This window comes from Macaca fascicularis, chromosome 6 (genome assembly GCF_037993035.2).
Source record: "Macaca fascicularis isolate 582-1 chromosome 6, T2T-MFA8v1.1".
NCBI lineage: Eukaryota > Metazoa > Chordata > Mammalia > Primates > Cercopithecidae > Macaca > Macaca fascicularis.
Window position 1 is genome coordinate 156,726,614 of NC_088380.1, and position 12,813 is coordinate 156,739,426.

Below are 12,813 nucleotides of genomic sequence, written 5' to 3' on the forward strand. Positions count from 1 at the left end.
TGCCTCCTCACCCCCATGCCCAGATTCCAATTCAGAAGAGGCCCTTCCTCCGTCAGGGAAAAGCAAGTACGAAGCCATGGATTTTGACAGCTTACTGAAAGAGGCCCAGCAGAGCCTGCATTGATAACAGCCTTAACCCTCGAGGAATACCTCAATACCTCAGACAAGGCCCTTCCAATATGTTTACGTTTTCAAAGAAATCAAGTATATGAGGAGAGAGCGAGCGAGCGTGAGAGAACACCCGTGAGAGAGACTTGAAACTGCTGTCCTTTAAAAAAAAAAAAAAAAAATCAATGTTTACATTGAACAAAGCTGCTTCTGTCCGTGAGTTTCCATGGTGTTGACGTTCCACTGCCACATTAGTGTCCTCGCTTCCAACGGGTTGTCCTGGGTGCACCTCGAAATGCGGGTCAGTCACCCATCGCCCCTTCCTTCCCGACTGACTTCCTCTCGTAGACTTGCAGCTGTGTTCACCATAACATTTCTTGTCTGTAGTGTGTGATGATGAAATTGTTACTTGTGAATAGAATCAGGATTATAAACTTCATTTTTAATTGAAAAAAAAAAGTATATCCTTAAAATAATGTATTTATGGCTCAGATGTACTGTGCCTGGGATTATTGTATTGCTTCCTTGATTTTTTAACTATGCACTGTCATGAGGTGTTTGCCACTGAGCTGCTCTGCTCCCCTTGCCAGATTGCCCTGGAGGTGCTGGGTGGCCGCTAGGCTGGTCTGCAGGAAAGTGCGGCCTGCCGTTTCCAGGCCGTATCTGCCAAGCCCTGCCTTGTCTCTTACTGAGCAAGTTTGGCTCAAATTATAAGAGCCCCCATCTTGTGCCCAGCTCACGCTTCAAGTGTGTGTCCATCCATTTGTACTCAGACCCTTGAGTATCTTGTAAGGAAGGCAGGGTGAGCTGCATCATTCCTGTTTTCCAGGGGAGGCTGGCAGCTCCCCAAGAGGCGAAATGACTGTGGGAGTTCTGGTTGCCAGTGAGGAGGCAGAGCGGTGACCCAGACCAGACTTTCTGATTCTTGGTCCCATGCGTCCGTAGTAGCTGGGGTAAAGACACAGTTTCAGGGACTGGTAGAGGTGAGTTTGGCTAAATTGGGCACCAGGCTGGAAGCCTAAGGGCTCATTTTAGGGGTTACGTTAACTGTTGATTCACCAGCATCAGGTGAATTCAAGCCCCGGCATGTGTCTTGGGTGCACCATCAGCTTTGATCCTGAGTGGTCCTGCGGTTTGCCTGCGTCTGTGGACACAGTGTCAGAACTTTGGTGACACCCCTGGCAGCGGTACAGACAGGTGGTCTGGGAGCAGTCATCTTTTTTGGGCCAGCCACCAGCCCATCCTACTCCCTCAGGTAGCCCTTCGTCTTTACCTTGTCCTTGTCTGTAAAGTTGTTTTGGTGGCTGGGGCAGGGGAGCCAGGAGGAGGGAGTGAAGGTTGGAAATAGATAGGACAATCTCCTAGCTTCCCTCCAACTGAGAAAACACTCCAATTGGGCTTTGCTTTAAACTTTGTGTTCTTAAGTGATGTCAAAGCCATTTCCAGCTTAATGTTCTGTGGGTACCTTGGGGGCCATTCATGCAGGGAGCATGGCCAGGCAGGGTGTGAGTATATTGTTTCTGATTTCTTTCATACATCAGGGTTCCTTGGGAAATCTTTATAATTTTTTTTTAAAGTCCTGCTGCTTTAAAAGTTTGAAAGTGGCTCATTAAACTAAACAGGCTAATGTAATTTGTTGCTTATGCAAAGCCTAGTCTGTTGAGAATTTACTTTTTTAAAGATTATCAAATACCTCAGTAGGTAAAATGAGCCCATGATCTTCCACTGGGTGGTGAGCATACTCCCAGCCCATGGATAAGGCTGGAAGAGACAGGCTTTAGTAGGGATAGGGAATTTGAACTGTTGCGTGTCGCAGCAGTTGACCCCTCTGGACTCCAATTTCCTTTCCTGTGAAATGAACTGATTAGACACGTTTCAACATTATTAGCTTCTGCTGAGGCAGTGTCTAGCCCAAGATGGCAAATACATAGCTCATGTGCCTCTACTCCCACCTCCTTGACTGATACAGACATAACTAATCAATTGCACCACTCAGGTTCCTTGAGCCTGGATGCGCTGTAAGAATCCTGAAATCAGTGCTCTGGTAAGTCATTACTAATTGATTAGGGTTCAGTCTATTTGACATCTTGGGCTAATCTTTGGAAGGTTTTCAACGATCACACAGAACCATATGCTGGCTGGGTTTCATGCCTGTCTGTAGGGTTTCTACCCTGTCTGTGATGTTCCGTTCCATGAGAGAAAACTCCCCTAATGCTATTCCGCGGCACAAAACTCCCAATACTATTTTGACACACACATCCCCTTGCGGAAGGTGCAGGGGGCAGTAGACGAATAACAGACAGGAACATATTTGGGGAAGGCAGGGCTTAGGAAGATGGACCAAAAAAGGGACTTCCCACAGCACAGACCTGATCATTCTGATTTCCTTTTTAGCTATTCACTGCCTAGCACATAGTAGACACACAATAAATGATTATGGAATGGGATAGAATTTAGATCTTTCTGCTGCCTCCACTAAGTAAGTCCTGATTTGCATCAAGGAGAGAACTGAGATAGGAAAGAACACTAGATTCCAAATCTGGAGAGTTGGGGAAGTGCAGATTCTACCGAGAATTTCCTTTGTAACTTTGATAAGTCCCTTCTACTCCCTGGCACCCCAGTGTGCTGAAAGGGGTTGGGCTGTGGATGATCTCTAAGCCCCTCCTATTTGCTTCTTCCTTGATTGCATTTGGTCAAAGGGTGGGCCTTGGGCTGGTGATACTTTAGAGTAAAGAAATGGAGAGTTTTAGCAAAGGACGAGCGTGTCCCTCCCTGCTTTGGGGTCAGCTGAAGCTGTCCTTTCATGTCAGGTTAATCTAGGACACTTGAAGTTAGCTTAGACGTTGGCGCTTGAGCAGAGACCTGAGCGTGGCATTGGGACATGACATGCGTAAAGTCAGGGCTAGGGAACGCCAACTGCCAAGGGCATCAAGTAGTCTCTACTTGCCATCCTGTACATAAAACGCTACAAATTCTAAAATTTACCAACCCTGCAGACAACCTCTATCCCGAAGGACTCATTCGGTGCTGTGTATTATTTAGGGCAACTCCAAGGTCTATTCAGAAAAACGAGTGAACCTTGGTCTCTTTCCCACCAAACTGAGGAGTAACCCAGAGGGAGCAGCTGCCATTGGCAACCATCTCGTTGTAGCTCTGTCCTAGTGTTTGCTCTTGATGATGTTTACATGTAATCGCCATAAAGCTTGCTGTAGACTGTGTCGATAGCCGCCCGCACAGGGCAGATCGTACTGTCTGTTTCTGTGCCGTGCTGGTGTTTTCCAAAAATGTCTGATCCAACCACTAAGTGGAATTCTTCCATCTCCTTCCTCAGTCTGTACAAGGCTGAATCAGAATCCCCATTCTCGGGGGCTCTGGTTACCGAAGGAAAATGCATCAAAGAGGTAAAGAATATGAGTGGATGGAGTGCAGCTAAGGCCCTCACCCCCTGCTCCGTCACAACTTGCCCCCTCAACCAAAAAGCTGCTTTGACTCAAAAAGCACCCATAAGGTATCTGCATCTGCCTTGAAATCTTGCAGCATGGAGTGTCATATATACTCAGGAGAGAGGCAGGGCTTTGCGGGCAGGAGAAGGAAGGGAGGAATGCTCTGAGCTGCAAAGACCCAGTACTCAAGTTCTGACATGGGAAGAGATGCCGTGAGACGTCTTTTGTTGCCTAAAGCCTGTTCCTGTTGGTTTTTGAGAGTGATTTCTCCTAGACATGTGCAGTAGGCCCACTGGGGCTGCTGTGCGGTGGTGAGTAGAAGGGCAGGGAAGGCATGGACAGCCTGGGCCTTCTGCATGGACAGCTCAGTCCATGGCCCATCCTAGGTATAGAGTTCAGTTAATCCCAGTTGAGCCTGCAGCTTGAGAGATGGCTCATCCCAACTGTGAAGCACCAGCCCCACAGGATGTATTGATCTGACTCACTGATGTCAAAACTGCAGTATTTTTTTAGCATTTGAGATTTAGCAGCTGCCTTCAGTTTGGGGTTACCCATATCCCAGCATCAGATATGATTAAGGAAAGAAATTGGATGTACAATAGTAAAGAAAGTGAATGTAATGGCTTCACTGGCCAAAGAAGAGGGACCCTGTCATCGCTTACCGGTGGGGCAGAAGAAAACTAGTGCATGTGCAATATGTCAAAGCTAGTCCCCCAGTCCCTGAGGTGTTTTTACATACAGATGGGCTCCAGGTCTGCTTGTCAAGTTTGGAGGTACAGGGTAAATGAAGGAAGAGCTTCAGAATTGGAAACCCACATGCATGGATGTGTCCTTGGCCCAGAACCACCATGGGATGGGTGAAGCCCTGGGAGCCGGCTACAGGATGCCCAGGAAGTAGGCAAATGCTGACTTTGCATTAACCAAATAAAAGCACTTTGAGAAAACCCCAACACTTCGGCCTGGCTCCGTGTTTCTACCTGGAAAATATGAGTCTCCTTTGGCTGTATGAGGTGCTCTTCTAGAGACTGGGACAGGGAATTCAGGAATGGGGCTGCTGTCAGGTAGGAGAGAGCAGCAGGAGAGCCAGTGCTGTCAGCAGCAGGAGCTGCCAGCAGCAGGAGAGCCAGTGCTGGGGCCAACCCTTTGCTGGCCTTTTGTTGGAAGCCCTCGAAACAGGGAGCCATGGATTTAGATCTTGGTACCTACCTTTACAGAAAGATGAAAACAGTGCAGCTGAGTGAAATGGGTTTTAGAGTAAGTTACTTAACTATAAGCCATCTCAGAATCAGAAACCCCAGTGTTTCTTACTTGCTGTGTGACCTTGGGCCCCTGTGTCCTCATCTACCAAACGAGAATGTTGAATATGAGCATTAAAGTCCCTTTCACCTCTGAGAGGCTCAGATCCCCAGCCAGGAGCATTGGGAATCCATCACTCCTCCTTGAAACTGATTCCATTCTCTGACTTGACCCAGCTCCTGTTCAGGGTGAGGTTCTCTACAAGAACCAACCAGCGGTAGGTTCAGTCCCACTGTGTCCTGGCTGAGTTGCCTTATCCAAGGAGACCAGCTCCCCAGGACAGATCTAAGCCATAATTTCTAGTGGGGACAGTAAGGAATTAAACCCCCAACTTGGCTAGGTAATGATGTCAAATCTCATATTAACCTTGTCTTTGTCCCCACTGGACAGCTGTTAATCCGAATGTTGTGACCACTCGGCTGTTTCTGTCTTGTTCGCAGACAATACTAGCAATACACTTGTTTTTTTTGTTTTTTTTTTTGTTTTTTTTTTTAAAGAAAAACAGCTTAGGCACTTTTCACACATTTCTTTCAAATGATTGTAAAACATATGGGGCAACAGGAGGCATTGATCACGCTGCATATGTTTAGGACAGCTTTTGTTTTTTGTTTCTGTAATGGTATAGCAGCAGTGACTGAGGCTTCGTGATTCGTGGGGACAGCTTTTCAGATACTGCATTTCATCAGTATGCTTTGCACATCCGAAAGGAGGACAAAAATCCAACTGCCCGAATTTGGGGCTTGGAAAATAGGTTTTATAGGTGGTCGGTCCCTGGGCTGTGCAACAACTCCTCAAAGAGGGGTTTATATAGCTGGAACCCCCCTGTGCTGTTTTTTTGGTCAAAGGAGTCTCCAAGGCGGCTTATAAAAGCTTCCTTTTTCACTTGACCACCCTTGCTCATTGGTTCCTTGTGAAGGGGATTGGTCAGTTTCCACCTCAGCACTTTGCCTTATCTACATGTGGTCGCCATCTAGTGGCCAAAGGTTGTCTCCACCAGCTACCCAGATAGAAGGCAAATCCTTTCAGCCACCCTGCTGTCCATCGTGAACTTTGGGAATGAAATATAATGGCATGAACGAACCACCTTTGTGTTCAGAGATCAGTGCAACACTAGGGTCAGAAGACTCCAGAAGCAGAAGCAGCCACTTAGCAGACTGTCACGCAGAACTGAGAAATGCACTAGCTGTCCTGTGGGCAGAAGAGACAGGAGTGGACCAGGAGAGGTCCAGGTGCCCGGGAGGGGTTTACTGTAACTGCAATACTGGCAGCCCAGCTGCCGACCTTGTTAAGTAAACCTTTGCTGGGTGGTCTGAATTATGCCCTCAAGGCAAGATAAGAAGTTGGGTGTAAGGATTCTTTGGGGGGCCTGGCCATGACCTTTGATATGGTCCACCGAATAGCCAAATAGGTTTTTTTGTTCAATTTTTTGTTTTTGTATTTTGTATTTTTAAAATCTTGTCAAATGTTTTTTGTGTTAGGAATAAAAAGTCATAAACTATTCCCAACTTTGTTTCTTGAGGGATGTTCTGATTCTGACGGAAACAGGTTGGAAATCTCGAGGGGAGCTTGGACAAGGTGGTATATGCAGCAGGGGAGTAGACTGCTTGGATTTCCAAATGGTTTCTGGGGAAGATGACCATCCAGAAGTCCAGCTTAGTGCAGTCTGCTCTGGAATTCACACCCACCCCCTCACCTCCTTGTGCCATGTTGTTAGCATTGGCTTGGAGCATCTGCCTCTTCCAGAGGCAGCTGCTAATGTTGAAACCAACATGAGCCCTCTCCCCAACCCCAGGTTTCTAAAGAAGGTGTCTTTAGCCAGCCTTAATCAACTGGGTAAGGTGGTCCCTATGGTCCTTTCCAGCATTTCCAAATCTTGGACTCAAATTCTTTTCTCTTGGTGTGACCACGCAGCCTAGAGAATTCTAAGCAATAGGAGCCAGGGCTTTCCCTGACTCTGCGACAGGGTCAAACCAAGGAATGGCTAAACCTGTGAGGTTTTGTCATCCCCAGGGGTACTACTGTAGGGGGCATTATTTATTAGGAAGCTTAACAAGGTAACTACAGCCTGAGTGCGTGAGTGTGAGGCTGTGTTTGTGGTGGGTATGTGTGTGTATCTGCACACATACACACGTCTGTGCCTGTGTGTGTTTGTGTGTGTGTGTGTGTGTGTGTGTGTGTGGAATTACATTGATGCATTTATTGAGAAAGGTGCAAGAATTTCACCTACACAGAGGGACACATCTGCTTTGTTATTTATAATAGAAAGCTAAATTTTAATTTTTTAAAGGACACTGCTAATGATTGAGAATCAAGTTTTTAGTTTTGCTATTTTTTTTAATTGGTAGAGGATTTTTATATATTTTTTCCATTTTGTTGGGTTGTGTCCTTATTTATAGAAATCCTTTGTCTGTGAGAGGCAAGGAGGAAACCTTCTTGGCTTTTAATTACTGTGGTTGTCATCGTCCCTACTTTCTTTCTGGTGTGATTTCTCTGTCTTACCTTCTAAATGAGAAAATGTTTTCCTGTATTTGTACATTGTCAGATTCTATAGTTTCCTAGATAATTTAACCAAATTGCTCTATGTATTATTATTCTGTGAGTATAAAGTTCTATTTTAATGTCTGTAAATACTTCAGAACTGGCTTCTTTTCTCAAACTCCCACTGTGGGGTTATTGTTTACATCACAGAAACTGTAGAATCTCTATGCTCATGTACTGTAAATAGTGAAGTGATCTGCTTATAAATAAACTTAACAAATACACTATGGAGATTAAAAACAAAATACCACCCACAGCTTTGCCCATGTGTGTCTTTCCTTATTGGTCCTGGGAGCTCATTGAGGGACACTCTGACCACTAAATGGGGAAGAGATTTCAGTTTTCAGCGTCACCTTCTCAGATAAGACCCCGGATGATGTCTGTCCCCCACTTCACCACACTTTTCCTTCACGGCATTTTTCACGATTCATAATATCCATTCGTGCTGGGCACAGGGGCTGAGGTAGGGGATCACTTGAGCCCAGGAGTTCAAGGCCAGCCCAGGCAACATAGTGAGACCCCCATCTCTGAAAAAGTAAAGTAAATAAAATATAATAAATAAATAAAATAACCATTCAGACTCATCTCACATAACAGCTGTTCCATGAATGACTTTTTGCCCTGACTTTTATAAAGCTATACCACTTTCTGAACAAAGACTTCCTTGTTTTGGTATATCAACTTTTTCACATAAGCACATTGAATAAATGCACTGTAGGAGATATTTTGGCATTATGGTTCCAGGCAAAACACTCATCAGTTTGTAATTACAAAATGGTTTCTGGTCAGAGGATCTCATAGAGAGCAGGCCTGCATTGTGTGCGGTAATTGAGTGAACTCAGAACATTTTCCTTTGTGTACTTCCAGCAAGTAGGATGAGGAAGTGGCATCTTCCAAGACTCTCGGTCGCGTGCCTGTGTGTTATTTCCTCACGTCTCAAAGGGGTTAGCCTGTATTTTGCCCTAAAGCTGTTTTTTGTGCTTTAACTTATTTTTAAATGCAAGATACCCATGAGCCCCAAAGGGTTGAAACATTGGCAAGAGAATTATACATAAATAAGAACAGTCTGGGCGCGGTGGCTCCCATCTGTAATCCCAGCACTTTGGGAGGCCAAGGCGGGTGGATCACCTGAGGTCAGGAGTTCGAGACCAGCCTGGCCAACATGGTGAAACCCCGTATCTACTAAAAATACAAAAATTAGCGGGGCGTGGTGGCGATCGCCTGTAATCCCAGTTGCTTAGGAGGCTGAAGCAGGAGAATTGCTTGAACCTGGGAGGCAGAGGGTGCAGTAAGCCAAGGTTGTGCCACTGCATTCCAGCCTGGGCAACAGAGCAAGACTCCGTTTCAAAATAAATAAATACAATAAACAAGAACAGGTGCAATGCATGATTACATTTTATGTTATGTGCAAACTATTTTCCGGTTGCTATTTATTACATAAACTCATACAAACTCATACATATATTCTCCTTGTTCAGGTGATTTATTTTCCCATGCCATGGAAATTGTTTGGATTTCTTTGATTGCAAGGGAACACATCATGATTTTTTTCCCATTAAAATTAATAGGAATGTTTCTACTTAGGGGCAGAGCTCTCTGGTGTGATGAGAGTATGTGTGTGATTGAGGGCTCAGTACCTGTTGCCCATCTGTTGTAGATGGTAAGCTTCAGGAGAACAGGCCTGCTGTTCCATGCACTGCAGGGCAGTGGCCCCATCAATCAGGAATTCCTGAGTGGATCCTACCCATAGTACAAGGAATAGGATGGCAGATGCAGAGCCTCAAGACCTGCCTTTGGGACCCATCTCTGCCACTTCTGTATTGTGTGAATTGGGTAAACCACCTCTTTGGTCCCTGGCTTTCCCAAATATGAAACAATTTGCTTAGCTGAACTCAAAGGTCCTTTATTTTCTTAACGTTCTTTAAAAACAACAACAACAAGAAAACCTGATTTGCAGAAGTAGTATGGTGCAAGGAAAATGCTTATAAGCTGGGGTTCTGGTGTCAATCTGCATGGCACTTTTTGTTTGTTTGTTTGTTTGTTTTTTGAGATGGAGTCTTGCTCTTGTTGCCCAGCTGGAGTGCAATGGTGAAATCTCGGCTCACTGGAACCTCTGCCTCCTGGATTCAAGTGATTCTCCTGCCTCAGCCTCCCAAGTAGCTGGGATTAGGCACCTGCCACCACACTCAGCTAATTTTTGTATTTTGAGTAGAGATGGTTTCACCATATTGGCCAGACTGGTCTTGAACTCCTGACCTTAGGTGATCCATCCACCTCGGCCTCCCAAAGTGCTGGTATTACAGGCGTGAGCCACCACGCCTGGCCTAAGCTGCTTAGCTTTGAATCTTGGCTCCACCATTTACCAGCTGGGTGTCCTTGGGTAGGTTTTCTAATCTCTCTGTCTGCTCCTCACCATGTGATAAATGGAGCTAGTAACAGTTTCTCCCTTGGAGTATTGTTATTAGGATGAAATTAGATCGTGCACAGTACCTAGGACATGGTAAGTACTTAATCAACGTCAACTGTGATCCTTATTGCGCTCAGTCTCATTTGGTGCTAACCATAGTCCTCTGAGAGAGGCACCGCAAGGATCTTGACCTTTTTTTGACAGATTGGGAAGGCTGGAAGTGGAGCAGAAGGAACCTGCCGAAGGGACTCAGAAACATGGCAGCAGAGTCAGGACCAGCAACATCAATGCCTACGTGTTCCTGAGTGACACTTATTTCTCCTTGCTACTCTGCCATGTAACCACCACATGTGACATTCTTAGGACAGGCCTCTGCTTAAAGACCACTGCTCTCAGAGTGTGCATTGCAGCAGAGCAGAACATCTAGTTTGGGAGTTTAAAGATGCAAGTTCCAGACCCAGCTCTCTATTGACATCATGACCTGCAAATAGGAGCAGGGCTCATGCGTCAGGGGCCCAGATTGATCTGCTCTGGAGGCCACCAGGATGTGGATGCCCTGTACACTGTGTTCTCTGTGACCTTGGGCATCTCCTGGAGGGAAGCCAGGGAACTGTACTAGGAACTTGGCCCAGCCCCATCTCTCACTGGCCTTCAATTTCCTTGTGTGTCTAAAAAGAGAGATTACAGTAGATCAGTGGTTTACAGTTTGGGAAAACCATGTGCCTCCCTCTCCTCAAAGCAACTGTTTTAATATATTAGTTTCTGCATAACATTCAGTGTGGAAGGAAGAAAAGTTCTAGAGCTAATGTCCATTTATTAGAATGAGACAGGAATGTGTTACATGTGGCCACAAAGAAACAAACAGATAAATACAGGATGTGGGGAAACTGACTCAATTTCTGCAAGTTGGTGGCAATGGAAAAAAGGAAGGAGCACTTCATAGATTAAAAGAGACTTCAGAAACTTAACCATAGCTATGTGAGGTGATGGATCTATTAATTAGCTTAATTATGGCAATCATTTCACAATGTATATCAAAACATCGCAGTGTGTACCTTAAATATGTATAAGTTTTATTTGCTAACTGTATCTCCATAAAGCTGATGGGGGAGAACAACAGAGAATTTAAAAAATGAGGATTTGGACAAGCATAACAGAAACTGACTTGCAAATTTTTAGCATGTTATTGTCATTTTCAAATTCTGGTTTATTTGTGCTGTTTTCAACATCAGCTACTATGGTGCGAATGCTGATCAGGCCAGTGGCATTCTGCTAGGTATTGCAGACTTGCCAGAACATACTTAGATTTGGTTTAAAAGAAATAAGTCCTGACCAGGTGCAGTGGCTCACGCCTATAATCCCAACACTTTGGGAGGCTGAGGCAAGAGGATTGCTTGAGGTCAGGAGTTTGAGGCCAGCCTGGGCAACAGAATGAGACCCCATGTCGACAAAAATAGGTTTTAAAAAATTAGCAGGGTGGCGTAAACCCGGGAGGCGAAGCTTGCAGTGAGCTGAGATTCGGCCACTGCACTCCAGCCTGGGCGACAGAGCAAGACTCTGTCTCAAAAAAAAAAAAAAAAAAAATTAGCAGGGCATGGTGGTACATGCCTGTGGTCGCCACTGCTTGGTAAGCTAAGATGGGAGGATTGCTTGAGCCCAGGCGGTTGGGGCTCCAGTGAGCTATGATCATACCACTGCACTCCAGCCTGGGCGATAGAGTGAGACCTCGTCATGAAAGACAGAGAGAGAGAGAAATTTAGTTTAGTTTAGTTTTGTTTTGTTTTGTTTAGTTTGAGACAGAGTCTTGCTCTTGTCACCCAGGCTGGAGTGCAATGGCGTGATCTCAGCTCACTGCAGCCTCTGCCTCCCCGGTGCAAGCGATTCTCCTGCCTCAGCCTCCTGAGTAGCTGGGATTACAGGCTCGCATCACCACACCTAGCTAATTTTTGTATTTTTAGCAGAGATGGGGTTTCACCATGTTGGCCAGGCTGGTCTTGAACTCCTGACTTCAGGTGATCCACCCGCCTTGGCCTCCCAAAGTGCTAGAATTACAGGTGTGAGCCACCGCACCCGGCCCACATATATCTTTTTAAACCAACAGAATGCCTGTTAACTTAAGAAATAGAAGTTCTGAAATTGAGAATAATTTGTCTTAATTTATACTCTGTGAAATCAATGAAAAATCCAAGAATAAAAAGTACATCTTTTTTCTAAAAACCAACAAAAAGAAAACTAAATTCAATGTGTGAAATTGTTTGGATCAGATTCAGGCAAGCCAGCCACTAAAAACATTCATGAGAATGAAGGAAGGTTGATTAAGGGCTGGCATCACAAGTTGGGTGTCCCAGAAAACAGACTCTAAAATGGACTTAGTCTGCAGGATGCTTATTAAGCAGTGCCCTGGGAGCCGATGCTTGGGGAAGGGAAGGAGATAGGAGTGGGCAGAAGAAGAAGTCGAGTTGTGATGTGAGCCCAGCGACAGCCTTAGTGGACCCCACGAGGAGTCCTGGAGCTGGAACAGCCCTGCACAATTATCCTGTGCTCAGCCAAGATGGCCAGGCCTCTCCACTTGGCATGGGTCAGTCATTGGGTGTAGGCCACCCTGGCAAAGGCTGCAGTAACCCCTGATGGGGCTGATACTGAGGGTGGTCTGTCAACAGCACTCAAAGCTGGTGGGGTCCCAAGTCCTTTGCTGAAGCTTGGGGTCTGTGCAGCCCATCAAAGCATACATCACAGCTGGGTATTAGGCAGGCATCGGTTGCATGGGCCAGTGATGCGGCTATGTTAGAAAACATCCTTATTTCTTTAAAGATGACTTAGTAGAGGTGTGAAATGATAAGTTTGGGATTTGCCTTTTTTTTTTTTTTTTTTTGAGTCAGAGTCTCGCTCGGTCACCCAAGCTGGAGTGCAGTAGCATGATCGCAGCTCACTGCAACCTCCGCCTTCTGGGCTCACGGGATCTTCTCACCTCTGCCTCCTGAGTAGCTGAGACTACAAGTGAGCGCCACCACACCTGGCTAA

General features: G+C 45.7%; 1 protein-coding gene across 15 annotated transcripts in view; it reads left to right on the plus strand.

The window, feature by feature from the left end:
• The window catches only part of PPARGC1B (PPARG coactivator 1 beta), a 124,442-nt gene extending 116,801 nt beyond the window's left edge, over positions 1 to 7,641 (plus strand). For 7 of the 15 annotated variants that reach the window (XM_015452121.4, XM_073994570.1, XM_073994567.1 and 4 more), the window contains one exon: positions 24 to 4,499. In XM_015452121.4, coding sequence (XP_015307607.3) covers positions 24 to 124 — 101 coding nt within the window. In that variant the 3' untranslated portion in view covers positions 125 to 4,499. Of the gene's footprint in view, positions 1 to 23 lie in introns of all 15 variants that reach the window. The other 8 variants (XR_012414244.1, XR_012414246.1, XR_012414249.1 and 5 more) reach the window with 2 other exon arrangements.
• Positions 7,642 to 12,813: the final 5,172 nt, after the last annotated feature.